This window comes from Lolium perenne, chromosome 4 (genome assembly GCF_019359855.2).
Source record: "Lolium perenne isolate Kyuss_39 chromosome 4, Kyuss_2.0, whole genome shotgun sequence".
Lineage (NCBI taxonomy): Eukaryota > Viridiplantae > Streptophyta > Magnoliopsida > Poales > Poaceae > Lolium > Lolium perenne.
Genome location: NC_067247.2, coordinates 380,554,090 through 380,579,123, shown reverse-complemented (window position 1 = coordinate 380,579,123; position 25,034 = coordinate 380,554,090). Strand labels below are relative to the sequence as shown.

The following is a 25,034-nucleotide window of genomic DNA, read 5'->3' as shown; positions in this document are numbered from 1 at the left end:
GGTCGGCCCCGCCACTCCCCGGCTCTCATTTCGTTGTGTCCGGCGTGCCCGGTGCGTCCCCTGTGGGACGGGGACGGGCTCGGGGCGCCGGACACCGAATGGGGGCGCGCCGGACAAAAAAGGGCTTTGGGGGACGCGGCTGGAACACATTTTCTGTCCGGCGCGCCCCAAATCCCTTTGGGGGACGCTTTGGGGGACGCGGCTGGAGATGCTCTAAGTCTGATGAGTGTATGTTACACTCACCATTTCCTTAGTCCAAACTCAATACTCATTATTTTTTACTAGAATTATCCCTGTAGTTTTTTTATTAATGAAAAGGTACGCAATTCTCTCTATATGGATTGTTTTTGCAGATTGGGCTAAAAAATATGGAAAATATACCACATGATGTCTCGAGGATGGAAAATTGTTCATCTTCCATATGTGGCGCTTAGATAAATAAGCTTGTAGAGAGAGCATCACTACTTGTACAAACAGGCATACCAAGTGTTACTTCCTCTCGGCCAACAGAGCAGCAATTGTAATAGCATAAGAATTTGATGCACTCTATCTTAGATCAGTTCCACCATAACCATAGCCTTGTATTTCTCCATGCAATTTGTTATAAAAGCGACAAGCAAATAACGAAGAACGAAACAAGAACACACGCAGGGGACACAAGATTTAACGTGGAAAACCCTTTCCAACACAGAAGGGGAAAAAACCACGGGCGCCAGCCAGCAAAACTTCACTATATCGGGAGGTGTTTACAAACGCCGTGGGTTATCTTATAATCTGATCAACCCTAGCCGGCGGCTTACAAGATGTATATATAGGCGGTGCCAACGATCCGTACCGTACAAGCCCAAGCCTCCGGCGACGGGCCTCGCTCCGCTCGTCAGAAGTTAGCCTCCCTTTAGTATATGAATTTGGATCACAATACAACAAACTCCACCTTGAGACAAATTCCATCTTGTAGCTTGAACTTCAACAATCTCCTGAACAAACAAAGGAAAAACACTTGCTGGCGCCAACAGCCACTTGGGCTAAACAGTTATACCAACCAAGCTCGAGCAAAGCTCAAACTTGGAAACAGGAACTGGCTTTGTCATCATATCAGCAGGATTATCATGAGTACTTATCTTGCATACCTTCAGTTTACCTTGAGCAACAATGTCGCGAATATAATGGTACTTGATATCAATGTGCTTTGTCCTCTCATGGAACATTTGATGTTTAGTAAGGTATATTGCACTTTGACTATCAGAAAACAAGTTAATGCAAGAATCATCTCCACAAAGCTCAGAATACAAACCTTTCAACCAAACAGACTCTTTGCCAGCTTCATTAATTGCTATATATTCTGCTTCGGTCGTAGATTGGGCAACAACAGATTGTAACGTTGCCTTCCAACTCACAGCACATCCACCAACAGTGAACACATAACCTGTGAGGGATCTTCTCTTATCCAAATCGGCAGCAAAATCTGAATCCACATAGCCTACGAGTCCCTCACCGGTCTTGCCAAACTTCAAGCAAGCTTTGGATGTGCCACGAAGGTACCTGAAAATCCACTGAACAGCTCTCCAATGTTCTTTACCAGGATCAGCAAGGTAACGACTGACCAAACTCATAGCATATGATAAATCAGGACGAGAACAAACCATGGCATACATCAAGGAACCAACAGCACTAGAATATGGAACTCGAGACATGTACTCAATATCTTCATCAGTACTAGGACATTGCAATGCTGATAATTTAAAGTGAGAAGCAATTGGTGTACTAACAGACTTTGCATCATGCATATTAAAACGATGAAGAACTTTCTGAATGTAATTTTGCTGACTAAGAAATAACACACTAGATTTTCTGTCTCTTGTAATTTCCATACCTAGTATTTTCTTAGCAGCACCAAGATCCTTCATCTCAAACTCACTACTTAATTGTGCTTTCAAAATAGTGATCTCTTTCTTGCTCTTGGCAGCAATCAACATATCATCAACATATAACAGCAAGTATATTGGTGATCCATTAACAAACTTGATATAGACACAACTATCATACTTAGATCTCTTAAACTCATGTGCAAGCATAAATGAATCAAACCTTTTGTACCACTGTCTTGGAGACTGTTTCAAACCATAAAGGGACCTCTTCAACTTGCAAACAAGATCCTCCTTACCAGGCACAACAAAACCTTCAAGCTGGTCCATGTATATCTCCTCCTCAAGCTCACCATGCAGAAAAGCAGTCTTTACATCTAGCTGCTCAAGCTCAAGATCACGCATAGCCACAATACCAAAGAATGCACGAATGGAACTATGCTTCACAACCGGAGAGAATACATCATTATAATCAATACCTGGAATTTGGCTGAAACCTTTTGCTACTAACCTTGCCTTAAACCTCGGAGGCTCACTAGGAGACAAACCTTCCTTTCTTTTAAATATCCACTTACAGCGGACAGCCTTCTTTTGTTTAGGCAAGTGCACAACATCCCATGTGCCATTCTTGTCAAGCGATTGCATCTCCTCTTGCATAGCAGAAATCCACTTCACGCGGTCAACGGATGCAACGGCCTCAGTATATGTAGCAGGTTCAGTACCATGCTCCACCTGTTCAGCACAACTCAAAGCATGAGCAACAAGATTACATTCTTCAATTAAACGAGGACGTGGACCTTTGTTACGCCTCGGTCTATCAGCAGCAATGGAACTATTTGTTTGCTGCAAAACAGGTGGTGAGTGCTGAACAACAGTGTTATCATTTTCAGCAACATCATTTTCTTTCTCCTCCACGTGCTCCACCTGCACGCTAATCCTCTGTTGTTCATCATCGGAATTATCAGAAAAATCAACAGCATCAGTAACATCTGTAGATGAACTCTTATAAAACATGACAGCCTCATTAAAGACTACATTCCTGCTATGCAAAACTTTCTTAGTTTCAGGATTCCATAACTTATATGCCTTAACTCCTGAACCATAACCAAGAAACACACACTTAACAGCCACAGGCTCTAGCTTTCCATTATCAACATGAGCATAAGCGGTGCAACCGAAAACTCTCAACTGTGAATAATCAGCAGTGAACCAGACCATACCTCAATAGGAGTTTTCTTATCAAGCGGAATACAAGGTGACCTGTTTATCAAGTAACAGCGGTGGAGGCTGCTTCAGCCCGTAAACGTCTATGCATACCGGCATTAGACAACATGCAGCGAGCCTTGGAGATGATGGTTCTGTTCATCCTCTCCGCCACACCATTCTCGCGAGGAGTATATGGGATGGTGTGGTGCCCGACAATGCCTTCATCGCTGCAATAATCATTGAAAACAGAGAACAAAACTCCATGCCATTGTCGATGCGAAGCAATTTAACTTTCTTTTCTGTTTGCTTCTCTACCATAACTTTCCACTTTCTAAAAGCATCAAACACATCAGATTTATGTTTCAGAAAGAAAGGCCACACTTTTCTGGAGTAATCATCTATGATAGTAAGCATGTAATTTGCACCACCAAGAGAAGTCTTGCGGGAAGGTCCCCACACATCAGCATGCACATAATCTAAAATCCCTTTGGTGGTATGAATGGAAGCATTGAATTTAACTCTTTTATGCTTACCAAAAATGCAGTGCTCACAGAACTCAAACTTACTCAAATTGCAGCCATCTAGCAGGTCTCTCCTGTGCAATTCTGCCATGCCATGTTCACTCATATGTCCAAGACGCATATGCCACAGATTAGTTTTACCAGGTTCATCGGGAATAACAGCAGCAGCAATACCAGATAAAGTGCTACCTCTAAGAACATATAACTTTGCAGAATTCATATCACCAATCATGTGAACGAGAGAACCTTTTGTTACCTTCAGAACTCCGTGAGAACCGGAGTGTTTGTACCCGTCAACATCAAGGGTACTGAGAGAGATCAGATTTCTGGCCATGCCAGGTATGTGTCTAACATCTGTCAGAGTGCGTGTCATGCCATCATGCATCTTGATCTGAACGGAGCCAATGCCCACGATCTCACGTGGGTTGTTATCTCCCATACGCACAACATCTCCACTCTGCACAAACTCATAAGAACTGAACCAGTCTTTGTTACAGCAAATATGAAACGAACATGCAAAATCAAGGATCCACTCATCATTACCAGAAATACAACCAGCAAACACAACTAGGCAATCGCCATCAGAATTATCACTGGAAACAACAGCAGCCTTACCATCACCCTCAGATTTGTTTTTCGGTTGGTAAGTACCGTTTCTTTTCTCTTTGTTCTGCAACTTCCAACAATCATCAATATTGTCGCTAGTTTTCTTACAATACTTGCAGAACTTACCATCACGTCCCTTGGACTTTGAGCGACATCTGTCGGTCTTGCTCTTATCTCTGTTGTAGTTATTGTAGTTGTTGTTTCTGTTCTCGGTCCTGCCTCGGACCTGCAATGCTTCTGCCTTAGATGACGAACCCTCTGCCTGCACCATAGATTTCATCTTTTCCCTCTGTTGGAGGGCCTCATAAACTTCGGCAAGGGTTAGTTCATCACGACTGTATAACAAGGTGTCTCGAAAATTCGCAAAAGAATTAGGCAACGAGACTAACAGTATAAGAGCTAGATCCTCATCATCATATTTTACCTCCATGGATAGCAAATCAGAAACGATCTCTTTAAAGATCGATAGGTGATTCATCATTGACGCACCTTCTTGCAGCTTGTGCGAGAACAACTTCATCTTCACGTGCATCTTACTGGTTAGATCTTTGGACATGCAGATCGATTCCAGTTTCAACCACAGCGCCGCTGCGGATTTCTCAGCCAGCACTTCCTGCAAGATATTGTTGGATAGATGAAGCTGAATTAATGAAAAAGCCTTACGGTCTTTTCTCTTTTCATCATCGGTCCAGGTCTTGGCATCTTTCTTGCCAAAACCATCAAGAGCTTCATCCAGATCAGAAGATTGGGTAAGTATCGCCCTCATCTTCACTTGCCACAGAGAAAATCTCGTGGTGTAATCCAGCTGCGGTAGATCGAACTTCAAGGAAGACATGTCGCAAAACCCTAGATTGAAACACGGGCTCTGATTCCACCATAACCATAGCCTTGTATTTCTCCATGCAATTGAGCCATACCAATAAGGTAACTAAAGGAACATATGATCTATGGATGTAACTAAAAGAAGCGTCAGATCTGCTGAGAAGAAACTATAATTCTTTTTGATTTTTCATTCATAGGATCAGGTAAATTATTTGCCGATGTATACATCTGACCAAGTAATTTCGTTATATTCTAACCATTACTTTCCATAATTAAATCAAAGATACCACTCCACTTAGGTAATATACGTGACTTATTTGTTCGTATGTCTCTGCATCGATATTAAAATTACCAACTATCATCATGGATCATTCACTTCTATTGAAAACTTCTGCAAATTTAGTAAGGCAATGTTATTTTTCTCCAGGTTGAGAAGACTTATACACAACTATTAGATGCCATGATTTTTTTTTAAATGGTTACCTAGCTCTTTCTGGGGAACATCATGCAAATTCGCGTTGACTCCTAATAGAACACCACCAGATCTTCCAGGTGGACCAGTGTGTTGCTAAGCAAAAAAAAAATCGTTATCAGCTATTTTCCTGATTCGTGAACCCCGATGAGGGTAATCACTTTTCATGATCTCTCCAAGACTGATGAAATTAGCACTCTCCTCTCTAATAAATTCTCTAAGGAATATTTGTTTCTCAATGCGTTCACAGTATGACAACTACTACTGCGTAGAGGGTGGTCTACCACTCTTTTTTCTATCTCAACTATAAACACAAGGGAGCATAGTTGGACAATTTTGTTGCTTGTTTTCTTTAGCTTGGTACTATTAGGACTTCCATGCAAAACATCAGTTTTTTCTTCATCACTATCTGAAGGAAGATCAACAATCTCTTCAGTCACGACAGTGAACTGATCATGCTTACATCTTTTTTACCTTCCTCAAAGATATTTTTCCTTATCAATTCTAAAGATTTAACAATAGTATCTAAACCATCAGCATCTACTAGCCAACCATCCTATCCTATTGTTGGTTCTCGTGTGACACTTATGTGATCATATTTTGACACTACTAATTTAGCTCTTGGGTCGTTACTTAATAGAAGCGAACAACCCGTGAGAAGTTGGAATTGGATATTGAAACCAGTATGGCTCCGTTGATAACTGGGCCATAGTACTAACAGAATTTGCACTGTATAGATGTGCTTTGTGTTATTGCTCCGTTGAAGTTGGTATTGGTTCTTTTTACCTTCTGAACATTCGGATGAATTTTAATAACTATGGTTGCATGTATCTATCAGTAGACCACTAGTAGAAAAATGGCCTGTAATCCCGGTGCATAAGGGCTTTCAGTCCCGGTTTGGCAACCGGGAATGCACTTTCGGGATTAAAGGCCCTCCCCTTTAGTCCCGGTTCAAATGTACACCGGGCCTAAAGGTTCCTACACGTGGTGCGGCTAGGGGGCTCGTGGTGGAGGACCTTTGGTCGTAATACGAACCGGGATTAAAGTGTCTCTGCCGCGGCAGAGAGACTGAGCAGTATTTCTCTGCCGCGGCAGAATTATTCATTCAATTCCCACCAAACGAACCGGGATCAATGTCATCCACTGGTTCCGGTTTGCTTTAAAACCAGGACTCACTACGGGGAAAATAGGCGTCGCCGTGCAGTTTTTCTTTGCCGTGAGCTGCTACGGGAAAAAGGGTCTTTGCCGTGTGATCTGTCGCACGGCAACGGCAAGTTTTCCCGTAGTGACTAAAGCTCTCAGGGGCTTTGGACGAAAAGTATAATTTCTACTAGTGGAGACAGGTGATGTCCCCTGTTCGAAAAAAAATCTGGATTTGAATATGGAATGGGCTTGCTGAAAAATCAAAAGAGGAATAGTTAGTGCTTTTAACTAGCTAGATTAATTATGCAGATGGGATAGGATGTGTCCAGTCGAAATCACCAAGAAAAGCTCAATCTTGTCACCGGCCATCCCAGGATGTGGACAAGATACTATACATGAGTTGTGTGTAGTAGTGCACAGAAGTGCATATGATTTGCATTGCATAGTCGTGGCTAGCTAGCTAGCTAACCACGGGATTTTACACGCCAAGTAAACTAAAGATGCATGGTTGATTTGATTAGTCATGCATAAAAGGTGGTTGTATAGCAAGCATGTCCATGATGTGTGTGTGACTAGAAGGATTTGAGCTCTGAATTTTGACTGAAAGCAGTACTATAGTACCAATTTGATGCAAGAAAAGCTGTTCAAGTTTTTTTCCCTCCCTTTTTCATCTTGGGAAAACCGAAAGTTCAGCTATCTCATAGTGCTAGCGATTTTATTATTCAAAAGAAAGATTGGGTGTACGTGTATTGTCCTCATCTATCCAGTAACAATAAAAATCATGTAAGCATGATGGAGATCAGGTTCTCAGGTAGGATCACCGGCACTACGGGAGACTGGGAGTCTGCCGACGGCCGCCAGCCGTTAGCACAGTAAGGAAGGCCGTCGATACAGGCAATGTTGACGGTGACCGTCGGCGTCTTCTCGTCTGGCAAGATTTGGTCGGGGACAGCCCAATCACCGTCGGCATAGACTAGCCATCGGCACAGCGGCATAGTATTTCAAAATTTTCAAATTTATTTTTGAAAAAAAATCAAATTATTCTTTTTAAAAAAATAAAAAAAATATATTTTATTTTTCTGTGCCGACGGTTTTATCGTCGGCATAGCATTTTTTAAAAATTCAAAAAAATTAAAAAAATTCACTTTTCTTCTTCTTGTTTTTTACTTGTTAATCTTTCACAATCACACTTTTAACTCTGAGTAGACCTAATCTCAGGTCAAATTGCACTTGTGGTCAAATTCCTAGTTGGTCACCCATCCTCACACTACTCCCGCCCCGGCAAGTTTAACTTCTTGGTTCCCTTCAGATGAGCTTCTAATGACACCTTGTTGTTAATACTATCATATCAATAATATTAACCCTTTGACCGTAATGCCACACCTCTATATTTTTGAATTCTAAACAATTACTTAAGTAAACAAATATGAATATCGCCTAACTTCTTTGTTCCCTTCGGATGAGCTTCCATGAAAGAAATGATATCTTGTTGTTAATACTACCATATCAATCATATTAACCCTTTGACCGTGATGCGACACCTCTATATTTTTGAATTCTAAACAATTGCTTAAGTAAACAACAATGAATGTATATAAATAATAATAATAATATAGAATTTGAAAAACAATTAAATGATTTTTTGTCTTTTATTTAATATGGAATAATTAATATTACTAAATGCGAATTTGGCAAATAATATGTTTAAACTGATCAGAAAAATGAGAAGAATACAAATATGACATCCATATCATCTTTTGAATCTACAAAGTTAATTTACCGAGTATTAGATCAAGTACCTCTAGTTTAAATCTAACTGACTTTATCTGAAATGACGTGGGAAACTACCTCGGCATGGCATAGTTTGCCGAAACAAGGTCATATTTGGCACGTATGTGGGCCCTAGGATGGGAAGCAAGACCCCGGACGCGGATTTATAATCCAACCTACGAGCGACCATTTTTTCATTTTTAGCGTGCCCAAACGGGTTTTTTTTGTGAAGCGGCTACATGGGGTGCATTTTAGTATGACGCGAAACCTCCGTGCAGTGATAGTAGACCACCTACGCACCACCTACCACATTACATGTGCAAGTGTTATCTTTTTGGGAACCCGTGCGGCTTTCGGCGGTGTCCCGCCGAATCCGCTGGAAACTGACCGGATTTCAACTAGGGGTCAACTATCAATCGCTCCAGAAATTCTGGAAAAAATGTTTTTAGTTCTACAACGCATCATTATATATACTATTTTTTGTTCGTTTAATTTGTTCACGAATGGGTGCACCCGCACGCCCAGTACGGTGATACCGCATGTCCCAGTGGTCCTGTTTGGTCAGATGGCAATTTGAACGAAGTCAAAAAATTCCACGGATCCGCGTGGTGTCATTTTATATGTCATATTAACTATTCTCCTTGTCAAAATTGGGGGTTTGGCCGACTACTAAACTAGACTATTGGCTAGGGCTAGGCTAGTTATAGCTTCTATAGTGAGTGGCCCTTCCGCTTTGATCTAGTTGTAGTTTGTATTGTACTAAATTGAACACATATCAAAGAAAGGCGATCAATCAATAAGTAGTTGCCAGCAATTATTTTGAAAAAACCTTCACGAAAAGGGCTATCACGTCCGAAGTTCTGTGGATTTTAAGGGAAATGAGGTGGGAAACGGCCTCGGCATGGCATAGTTTGCCGAAATGAGATCATATTTGACACGTGTATGGACCCTAGGATGAGAAGCAACACCCCGGATGCGGATTTCTAATCCGACCCACGTGCAACCATTTTTTTTCATTTTTAGCGTGCCCAAACGATTTTTTTTGTGAAGCAACTACATGGGGCGCATTTTAGTATGACGTGAAACCTCCGTGCGGTGATAGTAGACGACCTACGCACCACCTATCACATGCCATATGCAGACGTTAGCTTTTTGGGAACCCGTGCTACTCCCGGCAGTGTCCCGCCGAATCCGGTGGAACTGACTAGATTTCAACTAGGGGTCAACTATCTGTTGCTCCAGAAATTCCGGAAAACATGTTTTTAGTTCTACAACGCATCATTATATGTGCTAATTTTGTCCGTTTAGTTTGTCGAATGAGTGCACCCGCACGCTTGTTACGGCGATACCGCATGCCCAGGGGCCCTGTTTTGTCCACATGGCAATTTGAACGAAGTCAAAAAAATCCCACGGAGCCGCGTGGCATCATTTTATATGTCATAATAACTATTCCGTTTGTCAAAATTGGGATACGGCAATTATTTTGAAAAAACCCTTCACAAAAAGGGGTATCACATCCGGAGTTCTATGGATTTCAAGGGAAATGAGGTGGGAAATGGCCTCGGCATGGCATAGTTTGCCGAAACGAGATCATATTTTGCACGAGTGTGGGCCCTAGGATGGGAAGCAACACCCCGGACGCGGATTTCTAATCCGACCCACGTGCGACCATTTTTTCATCTTTAGCGTGCCCAAACTGTTTTCTGTTTGTGAAGCAGCTCCATGGGGCGCATTTTATTATGACGCGAAACCTTTTTGCGGTGATAGTAGACCACCTACGCACCACCTACACTCACCATGTGCAGGTGTTAGCTTTTTGGGAACACGTGCGACTCCCACTGCCGAATCATGTGGAAACTGACTCGATTTCAACTAGGGGTCATGTTGGAGATATGCCCAAGAGGCAATAATAAAATGGTTATTATAATATATCTTTGTGTTTATGATAATGTTTACATATCATGCTATAATTTTATTAACCGAAACATTGATACATGTGTGTTATGTGAATAACAAGGAGTCCCTAGTAAGCCTCTTGTATAACTAGTTTGTTGATTAATAGATGATCATGGTTTCGTGATCATGAACATTGGATGTTATTAATAACAAGGTTATGTCATTATGTAAATGATGTAATGGACACACCCAATTAAGCGTAGCATAAGATCACGTCATTAAGTTCATTTGCTATAAGCGTAGCATAAGACCATGAGATCATATAAATCACTTATGCCGGAAGGGTACTTTGATTACATCAAACGCCACTGCGTAAATGGGTGGTTATAAAGGTGGGATTAGGTATTCTGAAAGTATGAGTTGAGGCATATGGATCAACAGTGGGATTTGTCCATCCCGATGACGGATAGATATACTATGGGCCCTCTCGGTGGAATGTCGTCTAATTAGCTTGCAAGCATATGAATGGTTCAGAAGAGGTGACATACCACGGTACGAGTAAAGAGTACTTGTCGGAGACGAGGTTGAACGAGGTATAGAGATACCGATGATCAAACCTCGGACAAGTAAAATATCGCGTGACAAAGGGAATCGGTATCGTATGTAAATGGTTCAATCGATCACTAAAGTCATCGTTGAATATGTGGGAGCCATTATGGATCTCCAGATCCCGCTATTGGTTATTGGTCGGAGAGAGGTCTCAACCATGTCTGCATAGTTCACTAACCGTAGGGTGACACACTTAAGGTTTGATGTCGTTTAAGTAGATATGGAATATGGAATGGAATTTGAAGTTTTGTTCGGAGTCTCGGATGGGATCCAGGACATCACGAGGAGGTCCGGAATGGTCCGGAGAATAAGATTCATATATAGGAAGTCACTTTCCAAGTTTGGAAATGATCCGGTGAAATTATGGAATGTTCTAGAAAGTTCTAGAAAAGTCCGAAAGGAATCACCATGGAAGGTGGAGTCCCGGAGGGACTCCACCTAGCATGGCCGGCCAGCCAAAGGGGGAGGAGTCCCAGGTGGACTCCACCAGGTGGGCCGGCCACCACAGCAAAGGGAAAGGGAGAGTCCCACCCCAAGTAGGTTTCATCTATTTGGTAGTTTTTGAATTGGGGTCTTATTCGAAGACTTGGGCAACCCTAGATGTGTTCCACCTATATATACATGAGGAGAGGGAGAGGGGCCGGCCACTCCAAGCCATGAGTTGGCCGCACCACCCTTGCCCCCTTGAGGCCGGCGCCCATAGCCCCCTCTCCCCAAACCCTAGCCTCCCCCTCCTCCACATACAACTCCCGCAGCGCATATGTGAAGCCTTGCCGGAGTTCTCCACCACCACCGCCACCACGCCGTCGTGCTGCCGGGATTCCGAGGAGGATCTACTACTTCCGCTGCCCGCTGGAACGGGGAGGAGGACGTCGTCTTCATCAACACCGTACGTGTGACCGAGTACGGAGGTGCTGCCCGATTGTGGCACCGTCAAGATCTTCTGCGCTTTTGAAAGCGGCAAGTGATCATCTTCTGCAACAACGAGATCTAATCTCGTAGGCTTTGGAAATCTTCAAGGGTTAGTCTCGTGATCCCCTCGTTGCTACCGTCTTCTAGATTAGATCTTGGCTTGTGTTTCGTTCTTGCGGTAGGAAATTTTTTGTTTTCTATGCTACGAATCCCATCAGGTCAACTATCCATCGCTCCAGAAATTCTGGAAAAAATGTTTTTAGTTCTACAACGCATCATTATATGTGCTAATTTTGTCCGTTTAGTTTGTTCGCGAATGAGTGCACCCGCACGCCCGTTACGGCGATACCGCATGTGCTGGGGTCCTGTTTTGGCCAGATGGCAATTTGAACGAAGTCAAAAAAAATTCCACAGAGCCGCGTAGCGTTATTTTATATATCATAGTAACTATTTCGTTTGTTAAAATTGGATACGGCAATTATTTTGAAAAGACCTTCACAAAAAGGGCTATCACGTCCGGAGTTCTACGGATTTCAGGGGAAATGAGGTGGGAAACGCCTCGGCATGGCATAGTTTGCCGAAACAATGTCATATTTGGCACGTGTGTGGGTCCTAGGATGGAAAGCAAGACCCCGGACGCGGATTTCTAATCCGACACACGGGCGACCATTTTTTAATTTTTGGCGTGTGTGAAAGCCATGAAACCTCGAACATTATAGCTCATTTCTATGATGGCTTGTTTAGGTATTTGAAATATTCCATTTTTTATATTTTTCTATGATAGATCTTGTTTTTCTGCAAAATTTGATATATTATACTTATTTTTCTCAATTAGAATGATTTAATTATGATTTTTCGAAGGATGGCGTGAGAAAATAGAAAAAAGCTATGTCGATGGTATAACCGTCGGTAGTGAAAAAAACAATGTTGTGCCGACGGCCAGACTGGTCCTGTGCCGACGGTGGCAGTCGGCACCTTCGGTTTGTACCGACGACCAGTTTAACGCCGACGGCCATTGTTGTCGCCGCTCTCCGGAGGCCCCTGTGCCGACGGCCCATTTGGCCGTCGGCACATCTATGCTCTCCCGTAGTGCGGTATAACTATCATCACTAAGAGACTATATAAGTAACTCTTGTAAATAAGAAGTACAAATGTAGCCAGCTCAAACATGTACCAATGCTAATAGGACATGCATTAAGAATGTGTTTTGTCTGGTTCCAAAATAAGGAATGTGTTTTGCCAACTAGCTAGCCGATGTTTAGAATGTTTACCCATACAAATGGTGAACACTATCCTCAAACTGCAACTGAGACACCTGAACCAATGAGCCATGAGCTATGGTTCAGAAATTGTTTAGTCAACTCTAACGGAATCGCTCCCTTATTAAGAATATATTTCTTTCAGGGCTCCGACCGGATCTCTCCTAAAGATTTGTGGCCGGTGATGCACGTACACACTAAAACACACATCCGTGCATGCTGATCCAAGATTGATGGATGGATGGATGGATGGATGTAAACATCGATTTCCATCGAGCATGCTAGAAAGCGCAGAGAGGAATTTAACTGTGCCGGTGAGTACTTGCAATCAACAAAGGAATCGGAAAGAAAAACCATGCATACAGGGCATTTTTGGTTCAAAGTAAATCCATAAGATCAATATTGTAGGATTCTATTTCTAAGTAATTTTTCCTATAGAGCATGATTGGTTTGTAGGATTGAAAGGCATAGGAATTTGAGCCATGGGCTACTTTGCATTCAATTTTATAGGAAAAATTCCTTAGGTCTTAACTCATGTAAAAAATTCTTTATCTCAGTGACACCTATGGCATTCACCTATTTCTTTACACAAATTTTTATGTTTTTCATGTGATGTAACCAAGCGAATATCGATAAAGGTTCATGCGTTTATATATATGGCACTCCCTCTATCTCATGAAGCACGTTTAAGATTTGTCAAAAATAGATATATCTAAATACTATTTAGTGTCGAGATACATTCAAGTTTAATCAAATGTCTGACATATTTCATGGAACGGAGTGAGTGTATAATTTCATATATCATGTCATGTGAATTCTGTATTTTACCATTTTTCCTACTCCTACAATTTCGTAATCCTGCAAACCAAACGGGCCATAAACTTTTGAAATCTTTGCAGGGACCCCGTGCGCGCACGATACACGACGGAGCTAAGCTAGCTTGCTGATGATCGACCCGACAAACATAGACAGAGAGAAGAGGAGGGAACAGGAGGCACGTACGGGTGGAGCTGGAGTACTTGCACAGGCGCCGCCATCATAGCATGCATGGCGCGAACCAAGCGGATCATGCGGCTCATCATGCCCTCCCACCCTAGTTCCCCTGATCCTCTATGCCACTGCCATGCATGTCAACATACAAGCGAATAAGCGATCACTATTCTACTGGCAAACTAGCAAGAGTTTGTAGTCTAGTTCAGTTATTAAAAAAACCTTTTACTAATTGCAGTTTTATCCTCAAATTGCACATGAAATTTGGTGAGGTCAAGAATTAAGTTAGTTCTAGATCGAGTGAGCACAAGTCGCATCCTTAAAAATAATACCATCCATATCAGTCCATCACTGTTCTACCAGCGAACTAGCAAAAGCTTGTAGTCTAGCCAAAAATTGATATGCATAATTGCATATACATGTTAGTTCCATGCATGTATGTGGCCAGGGTGAAGCATATTACTAGTAATCTAGTATGTGCTTGGATTGCATCATGTGTGTAGAAAATCTTAACCAAATCAATGTGGTGAGAAGGGAGCTGAGGGAGGGAGCATGTGAGTGGAGCTGAGACGGTGTTGCAGATGGAGATGAGCTAGCTATCTGACCGGCGCACGCCATGGATATATGTCATGGATCACATAATTTGATACCTCTGCGTCTGTGTGCGTGGATGGACCAGCTGCTCTTGGTCGAACATCGATGGGCAAAGCGGTTAATTTGGTACGTACGTGCTGTGTAGTACTAGTACCTACTGTGCACGTCGCAGTCTGTGACAAGGGAGGGATATTTTATGATTTGCCACACTTTTCTTTAAAGTGTCTATTATTTGCCTAGAAGCGCAAAGAAAAGTGTGGCAAATTATAAAATCCCCTGACAAGGGAGGGAGCATCATCGATCGATCAGTCACTGTACGTACATTCTCATTACTAGTAACACAACTACTTGTCTGAGAAACAACGCCGACGAGTAAGTTACCATGAGCACGAAGAGGTGGAAAATCCATGGTGTCATAGTGGGCTTCGTGATTACTTCCTCCGTTCTAAATTAAGTGTCTCGGTTTTGGTTAAACTTAGTCTTAGATACAAATATATCTAGATATGTTTTATGTGTAGATTCACTTACTTTAAGAAAAATCGTGACACTTAATTTGAAACGGAGGGGAGTAATACACAAGGTCTTGAGATTACCACAGCTAGCGTTCGCTCACATGAGAAGAGAGGTGCACCTGCAGAGTAAATTTCAAAAAACTACCATAATTAGATGGAATCTGTCACTTTTTTTTTGCAAAAATCCACCAACATTGCGCTTGTTCTTTGCAATGTGTGTACTGATGCTTGAATTAATCCCGATTCTAACGAGATGGACCCATTGTCAGGCTGATGTGACAAGGGAGGGAGCATCGATCGGTCACTCACTGTACGTACATTCTCATTACTAGTAAAGCAGCTACTTTTTTGAGAAACACCGGCGACGATTAGGTTACCAGGCATGAGCACGAAGAAGTAGAAAATCCATGTTGTCACAGTGGGCTTCGTGATTACTTCCTTCGTTCTAAATTAAGTGTCGCGGCTTTGATTAAATTTAATCTAGACACGTTTTATGTGTATACTCACATATTTTGAGAAAAAACCCGTGACACTTAATTAATTTGAAACGGAGAAGAGTAATACACAAGGTCCTGAGATGACCACAGAGGTGATGCCAATTCGCTCACATGAGAAGAGAGGTGCACTTGCGAGAGAGTAAATTCAAAAAAAAAAACATTATAGATGGAATACTAAACTTTTTTTTTTTTTGCAAAATCCACCAACAATGCGCTTGTTCTTTGCAATGTACACTTATGCTTGAATTAACCCCGATTCTGACAAACAGGGCCCATTGCCAGGCTGATGTGGCAAAGGGTGTGATGGTCAACAACAAGTTCCGTTAGGCCTAACTTTTAGGTTTCCTTCAAATTTTTAAGGGTCCTACACGTCAGCTCCTCTATCTAACACACCCTCAAATCTCCTCAGTCCTCTCTTTTTCAAACTCTTTTACATTTTTCTTTTCTTTGTTGCTCCTAAATCCCGCGCGAGCAGCCCACCACCTTCTCTATCGGCCGTCGCCGCCATCCTTCCCGACCTCGGTCCCTTTACGCCGTCACTGCGGCCCTCTACGTCCGCCCCAGGCCGCAGCACAATGGGAGTCGTCGTCCCTTGCCGCCAGCGCCGCCCACCACTTCCTCCATATTGGCTCCATCTAGGAGTCGTCCCCGTTGAGGATGAAGGAGGAGGAGGAGAAGAAGATCAACTAGGTCATCACCGTCGGCGATGTTCCAATCCCCCTGCCTTCCCCACCAGTGCATCCTTGGGCGCCTCATCCTCGTGCACGTCGCCGATCCACCTGGCGATGCTGGCTTCAGGACTAGCCCAGAGCCGGCTCCCTAATGCCTCGGGCCCGATGCAACCAAGAAGGACAAAGTGTGACTCCATGCCGGTCCGACCGCATCAGGCAGCCGCACACGATGGAGGAGATTGGGGGTGGCACCGTTGGTCGTGCAAGATGTAGGGGTAGGTGTGATATCAGCGGCGCGTGTGATGGATGAGATTGGGAGGCTTCGTGCAAGAAGATCATCTCAATGAAGAATGGTAACAATTCGAAAATAAGTGACTCAACTTATTGAAATATAAATGCAGATATATCTATACGCAGACAAAGTTGAGTTGCTTGTTTCCAAAAGGAGGAAATATATTGAGTGGATTCCATTTTTTACCCTTTAGTTTTGCATTTGTGACACTTACCCTGCTAAATGAAAATTCATGTAGATTACCCATTTCAAAGCATTGGAACCTTGTTTTTTTATGTGTGTCCATTCGGCAAGGTGTTAGATGAGGATTGGGGTCCAAAAATATCAAAATAGTGAGGAATGGAACATATACATTAAATAAGTTTAGAAAAAATCGTCCATGAGACTCTCCGATATTTACATACTTTGTCGATCCACGTCGACACGCCTATACTATCTAACAATCACTAGCAAAATGCTAAAGTTAGGTGTGTTCAAAGTCCGCTAAATGAGATATTTTAGTAGAAGTTCCCAGTAAATAAGGTAATATGAGTCATAAATACACAACCAAAAGGTAAAAGGTGGAATTCACTCAATATTATTTGATCGATGAGGCAACGACAAAAACCGGAAGAACAGGCATGTGAGGAAGACGGATAGAATGATGAGATGGACGGGAAACAGTGGCGACGCGCCGGCAGAACAGAGTACACAGTCTCACAAGAGCAGTGGTAGCATCATTGCAACTTAGCCATGGTAGGGGCAGATGGGCATATTCAACTCTCCATTTTGCCGACTCCCCCACGACCATGATTCTGTCTCCTCCACAATCTTCCCTTCCGTCGTTGCACACGGTGCTACTGCTACTGCTACCTAAAATGTACTGGGCTGGGCTGGCTAGCTAGATGCTAGTAGAGCCCGACTTCGTGAGCGCATTTGGAATGGGACATGTGCGCTGTACGTGTCTGTTTTCTCCGTCTGCCATCATCATTCCCTTCACCCTAGCTGGGCTACGTCGCTACATGACTCCCACTCTCTCTGCATCCTAGCTGCTGAGCTGCAAGTGTCCGGCCACTGCACCGGTGCGCAGCGCTCGCCACAGACCAGATCGTTTCCTGCGTCCTCTTTGCCTCCTCCTCCTCGCCACAGCAAAAGCACGAGCGTCGCATTGGTTGCAACGGGACACCCCCAACCACCGCCGCCATCGAGGCTCTTCATCGACCTCGCCGTCGTATGGTTGCAACAGGACACCCCCCAACCACCGCCGCCATCGAGGCTCTTCATCGACCTCGCCGTCGTATGGTTGCAACAGGACACCCCCCAACCACCGCCGCCATCGAGGCTCTTCATCGACCTCGCCATTTCGCCGGAGGCCGTTAACATGGACGCCAGCTGAGCGGGGGCTTCCAGGCCAATCTCCAAAGAACAGTAGCGGAGTAGCTCATTCCACATCTGTTTTCAGGTCACACCACGCCTTCTGTGCGTTTTTACCTAGTGACAATGGGCGAAGATGCGGAAAACTCTAGAAAAAGGCCCACCTACGCGAAGGGAAGGCAACTCGCTTCGCACGTGACAAGTGGCGCGCTGTGGTGCCAGAAAATCCCTGGGAAATGGTCTCACTGCTCGCCACGTGTCGCAAGGGGGAATCAAGGTGGGATGGGGAGGAGAGAGAAGACTGGGTTGTATCAGTTTTTTCCTTTTTCTTCTAGATTTGTTTTTTCAAAATGAAATATCTTGAGATCCGTAAGTCCAAATTGCAAACCGTTTTCACTTTTGAGATCCTCGCGTCGAGATCTTCGAAACTAGATCCCATGTTGATAGGTTTGGAGATACTTTTTTTTCTACTTCCAATAATATTATGATTGTACCTGTGGTGTGTACCTAACTGTACTCGTGTTTCAACTGATAAGTATTTCTGTTTTTCGTGTATTTGGTGCGATTTTTCCCTTTACTCGCTAACTGTACTCGCCCGTGTGCGGGACTGTACCTGTACTTACGCGCGACTATACCTGCTCGTGTGCGTCACTGTACTTCTGTACATGTACTTGCTCGTGTTCACGACTGTACCTACTCGTACGCGTGTTTGTACCTGCTCGTGTGCGTGAATGTACTTGTACTCGCATGTGTGTTCAACTGTACTCGTGTGTTGTGCGTGACTGTACCTGCTCGTGTGCGTGACTGTACCTGTACTCGCATGTGTGTTCAACTGTACAAGTGTGTTGTGCGTGACTGTACCTGCTCGTGTGTGCAACTGTACCTACTCGTGTGCGTGACTATACTCGCATGTGTGTTCAACTGTACTCGTATATGTACAACTATCGTATCCATATGAAACGATTTTGTCCGGCCGACCGATTTTCAGAAGTGCACGGTGCATTCCAAACGAGTACTAGCCAACCATTCGCACAGGTACACCCATCTAGTCTAATCGAGCTAGCCTCGCACGGTGCGAGTTCGCGCTAAACTAGCTAGCTGTACTCGCGGTGGAGTTTCGTTCGCGGAAGGCCCTCCGGTTCCGTACTCGCGTTCGCTCGGCCGCGCACGGGGTTTCGTGACTTCTGACACGTGTCAGCTGGATGTGCGACGCGCGGAGCAAGTTTTTCCCTTTACAAAGGTTGGTCTTTTTCTAGTGGTACCCACGAAGATGCATGACAAAAGATGGTTCAGACTTCAGACTGAGATTATCATGTGCACAACAAGTGTTGCAGTAAATCTGTTTCACATCCGTCCCTGTAGACACAGTCATGTTTCGTTAATGAAACCGGGGGAAACCCTTTCTTTCCAAAAAAAAAAAAAAAAAAAAAAACCGTCCCAATGTGGTTAATTCGACCAGGACTGAACAGAGCAGCTTCAGCCCACCAACTAAAACAGAAATAAGCCACACAAAACTGGCGTAGACAAATGAACACAACAGTTCCTACACTAGGACGCACAGGCTCAGATGAACATTTGCCCACAACAACCAGCAATCTCAAAAGTTTTACTAGATTATAAGCACGGATAAATATCTTAAGAAATATTATAGGCTCTAATGGATTAACATTGCTACATAAGCAGAGTCCAGGCATTGCATTCAAAACTTCAAGGTGTCATTTCACTCATCGAGTATAGACAGCATTCCTTATTCCAACAAATCGAAACTTGAAGGTGCTCACTAACCGAGAAAAGGCAGACGGGATGAAGACATGAGTTAACTTATGCAAAATACAAACATGTGTTTTGTTCATGGAACTATCATCCATGATCCTTGCAGCTGCCCTTCACGCCTTAGTGCCAAACCTGTGCATCCAAAATAATGTAATTGGTCAATGTGACTGAATGATAAACACGTGATGCTACAGAGAAGTACAATCAAGCTGATTTCCAGATAGAGTTTTCATCAGCAAAGGAATAAAACAGAACCAGACATTACCAAATGGAATACAGCATGACATTTTCTGACACTGCTTGAGGCCGAAGCAGCAAGATGTTAACCCCATACCAACCCGTAAGGGAATAAACTGTTGCCCAAGAATGTTACTACATCAAACAAATGCAAATGAGGGGCATCACAGTTCATAGTGATGCATTTGCATGCGAGATGAACCTTTCAGAAGGTCATTTTCATTAAAAGAATCAGATAACACAGCGACGCCCATCAATTTTACCCTGAACTAAACTGCAGGTACTGACCCTACATGTTACAAATATACAGTCCAGGGGTGCAAAACCTGATGGGACACTGGACAGAGTTGAAAAGATGCTGAATGCCAAACGGTCCACGTCAAAATGGCATGATGCATAACTCTGAAGAAAAGGTGCCCCATATACAATAAGTGCAAGGAATCCTTTGCAGTTGCTATTAACGGAACGAATGAGCATTGAACAGACAAAGGACACTAGTTGTACGTATGTCATTATTCTGTCCTTTGTTCCTTGTCACATGTTAATGTTACTAAAAGAATTACCAGAAAAGATCGTGGCACTGCTAAATAGACATGATTTACAGTGGACGATTTGCAGAGATACGAGCTACATCGGATCCAAAAGATTCCTTAAATGTCAGATCCGATGTGTTTTCAACATATCATGAGTGAGCAAAGGACTTAACAAATACAAATGAAAGGTAAAACTGAAGGTAAATATCATGAGTGAGCAAAGGACTTAAATGTCAGATCCGATGTCCATTTCTTTTGAACTACTTCCTCTGTTCCTAAATATAAGATATTTTGGCAGTTTAATTTGAGCTGCCAAAACATCTAGTTAGGAACAGAGGGAATAGATCTCATGATGGTTCCTTGCATGAATTAGAAAGGTTACTCGTCCTAAGTTGGAAATGTTGGAGAAACTTATAAAACAAAGCGAGCTCAACTGCATAGACTGACCCCTACATGTCAAAAATGATACGTCGTTGAAAAGATCGCAAATGGCAAAATATTCACGTCAAAATGGCATGATGCATAATTCCAAAGAAAAAGGTACCCCATATACAGTAAGTGCAGGGAATCATGTGCAGTTACTATTAACGGAACCAATGAGCCTTGACCAGCAAAGGACACTAGTTGTACATCTGCCATTGTTCTGTCATTTGTTTCTTGTTGTCACAGGCTACAAACAGAATAATCAGACAAGATTGCGGAACTGCTAAAAACAACTGATTTACAATGGACGATTTGAGCCACATGGGCTAGACCAGATCCAAAAGATTCCTTAAATATCACATCAGTTGTGTTCCCCATATACCATGGATGAGCATAAGACTTAACTGATGCAAATGTAAGGTAAAACTGAAGAGTCATATATGTCCATTTCTTTTGAGCTAGATCTCATGATGGTTTCTTGGATGAATTAGACAGGTACCCGTGTTAAGTTGAATTGTTAAAACAAATTTCAAAAGAAAGCCAGAAACTTAGCACGAAGCAAAAAAGACAGAATTAATAACTAGTCATACCACAATTCAGAATCATCACCAGAATATGCTTGTTTTCGGGATTTATCATGTATGCCAATGATAGTCACTTGATTAACAGGTTCAACAGTTCGTCAGATCTAACTTTTTTGGGCAAGTAATTCTCGTGCAAAATACAGATAAAAAATATGACGACACATTAGAGTTGAGGGACAATCTTCTCAATCTCCATTGCTAGCTCACTAGTTCTAATGCCATCCAGTTAGTGATTAACTACCACTTACAACCAGAGGAGAAGCTCCCATTTGCCATGGACAGGATAGCAGGGTCTCCATTCAATAAATCAAAACAGAACCAGGGATCTTTCTTAGCATTGATCAGTTTCAATAGCTATGTTGCATGGAGGGACAGAAAACTCTAGCATTTGTATAGAACTGCCATACCAACTTAAAAGTAAAAGAGGGTACAAAAAATCATGTAAAAGGACAGATACAGTGGGTTTCCAAATTCAAGCAAGAATTGGGGGTGTGAGTGTGGCCTGGTCAATGAATTTAACCAGAAATCAACACATGATGTACAAAATTCTACATAAATATGTGCCTTCATCTGTTCATCAAACTAGTTCAACTGTAATATGACTTATTATGCAGACTCTTGACCAGTTAAACTGAAAGGAGAAAACTCAAAATAGTGAAAATACTAAACATGATACATTGCTCAGTCACCAGACTAGTTCATAAATATGTGCCTTCATCTATTCATCAAGCTAGTTCAACTGACTTATTATGCAGACTCTTGACCAGTTAAACTGAAAGGAGAAAACTCAAAATAGTGAAAATACTAAACATGATACATTGCCCAGTCACCAGACTAGTTCATAAATATGTGCCTTCATCTATTCATCAAACTAGTTCAACTGTAATATGACTTATTATGCAGACTCTTGACCAGTTAAACCGAAAGGAGAAAACTCAAAATAGTGAAAATAGTAAACATGATACATTGCTCAGTCACAAGAAGCGGTGTATACTTGAGACCAAGTGTCCCACTATATAGGCAGCTAAATACTGGCAACGGCAAGGCCAAAGCAAAAAAAAAAAGTAACAAACAGACCTTCACAGAGACTGAGACGATAAGTTAGCAAGTTTGTCAATGGAGCTACTTCTTTGCTTCCATTTCTAATTTGACATGAAACCATAATAGCCACCCCCTCTACTTCTGAGACCAGTCTAAAATTTTAAAGCTCTACTGATGCCATGAAAAACATGCACTGAAATAAACTCCAGAACATTAAGCTCATGCTTTAGTTTTGAAGCTCTGGAAAAATTCAGAGGCCAAATAGCAGGAATTCATGTTAGCTTTCACCTATGTATATTCGTGCTTGGGCACTTCGAAACCACTATAAACAAAAATCAATGCTGATTGAAATCACAACTCCAAACGTACACGCCAACTGAAGAACACTACAAATGGCTGGACCAACAGTGAAATGGAAGGATATGACATGAAAACTGATTCATGGATCCCGCATATACACTGGTCTACAGATCTAGGCTGGTAGCGTGCATCAGGCTCCCATGAATTCGTGTCGGGGCCAAACACATTCTACCCAATCAGCTGTAGAGTCAACTACCGCAAACCCTAGCTATTCATTCAGCTCCGCCCAATCAACCTAATGTTCACGACGAATCACGAATTGAACCGAAACGACGAGATGGGGCAGGTAATCACCTGAATCGGGCAGATCGGGGCAGACCCGGATCAGCCGAGCTTGGCGGTGGACGGGATGAGGGGCACGCCGATGGTGGCGCCGCCCTTGGCCTGCGCCTCGCGGATCTTCTGCATCTTGAGCATCCGCTCCATGACGAGCTCGTACTCGCACTTCTCGTAGGCGTGGCGCTCGGGCTCGCACTTCCAGGGCAGGTAGAACTCGGAGACCCGGCACTTGTTGAGCGGGATGAGGAGGTGGGCGCACTGGTCGCGGTAGGCGATGGGCACGCGCTCCTCCGCCATCTCCGCCTGGGTCGCGATCTGCGGCTTCGAGGTGCCCAGCTGCACGCCGGCCGCTGCCGCCGCCGCCTCCATCTCTCACCTTGTGTCGCTCCGGCGAGGTCGCTGTGCGGGTTTGGTGCGGTGTGTGGTTGCTCTGGAGTTTGGACTCTGGGTTTGGGCTCGAATCGGGGCCTGGTTGCTCCTGCCCGTTGTGGAGTTTTTTCATCTTCACTCTCTCCAGACCGCAGCCTGTTTTAACGGTTGCATGTCTTTGTTACAGTACCAGTTTTTAGATCCACCACAAATGAGTGCACAACTGCAGAAATATTACACAATTTTTTTTACAGTTGGAGCATGAATCCTCGAGACATGTAATTGTGAATTGTATTCATCGGTGTTTATCTTTCTCGATAAAGGTTACACTCTTCGTCAGCGGTTAAATAAAATGGCAGTAAATATTTATGCACATATCCAACTTTGAGAAAATGGCGGAACAAGAGGATGATGTCTTGGGGCGATTGACACCCGCTTAGAAACCTGTCTCGATGAGAACAGCTGACTACAATAACGAGTGCACACAAATGAGTGCACAACTGCAGATTATACAACCAAAATATTACACAATTTTTTTTACAGTTGGAGAATGAATCCTCGAGACATGTAATTGTGAATTGTATTCACCGGTAGTTTTCCTCTCCCGGGTCGCTCTCGCGCGAGCGGCTCCGGAGAGCCCCGAAACCCTAGCTAAAAAGCCACCCTTTTCCCCCTCCTGGCCGATGCCGCCGCCGGCGCCGGCGGTGGTGGCCGCGCCCGGCCGTCGAAGGCGGCGGGCAGGTCGGCGCGCCCGGCGGGTTCCCTGGCGCGGAGGGAGACGCCACTCGGGCGGCGTAGGTGGAGGAGCAGAGGGGCGGCGCCTGACCTCGGTCAGCCTCGCCGGCACACGGCGGAGAGCACGGAGGAGCTCCGGACCACGGCGGGGAAGGCAGCAGGAGTCAGAGCAGGGTGGCGCGTCGGCGCGGCCTGGTGGCGGAGGAGGAAGCTCCCGGCTTGGAGGCGACGGCGCGGAGGATGTCGTCCAGGAAGGAGTTCCGGGCGCATCGGTCGGCGGCCTCCTCGTCGCGGGCGAGCAGAGGCCATGATGACCCACAAGTATAGGGGGTGTATCGTAGTATCTTCGATAAGTAAGAATGTCGATCCCAACGAGGAGCAGAAGGTGTTGACAAGCAGTTTCGATGAAGGATTCACTGTAAATGCTCACAGACAAGTATTCACGGGGTTTTGATGTAACAGTTGAATAAAGTACGAGTAAGTAAAGTGCGAGAGTAACAATTGCAGCGAGTGGCCCAATCCTTTTTAGCGCAAAGGACAAGCCGGTTTGTTTACTTATAATGACCAAACGTTCTCGAGGACACACGGGATTTTAGTCTAGTGCTTTCGCTACATACGGCTAAATAATCTTCATTGTTATGATAAGTGTTGTGTGGGTGAACCTATGCTAATGCACCGCCCTTCCTAGGACTAATACATACTTGTGATTA

At 43.7% G+C, this 25,034-nt stretch overlaps 1 protein-coding gene across 1 annotated transcript; it reads right to left on the bottom strand.

Annotated features, from left to right (window-relative positions):
- Positions 1 to 19,621: 19,621 nt before the first annotated feature.
- LOC127297218 (NADH dehydrogenase [ubiquinone] 1 beta subcomplex subunit 7) lies at positions 19,622 to 23,716 on the bottom strand. Its single transcript, XM_051327513.2, has 2 exons — positions 23,236 to 23,716; positions 19,622 to 19,895 (listed from the first exon to the last, which is right to left on the bottom strand). Exon 1 carries the CDS (start codon positions 23,587 to 23,589, stop codon positions 23,266 to 23,268), a length of 324 nt encoding a protein of 107 aa, XP_051183473.1. The 5' UTR covers positions 23,590 to 23,716; the 3' UTR covers positions 19,622 to 19,895; positions 23,236 to 23,265.
- Positions 23,717 to 25,034: the final 1,318 nt, after the last annotated feature.

Excerpts from the sequence above, each read along its gene's own strand:
- LOC127297218 (XM_051327513.2), bottom strand. The coding sequence starts at position 23,589 with ATGGAGGCGGCGGCGGCAGCGGCCGGCGTGCAGCTGGGCACCTCGAAG.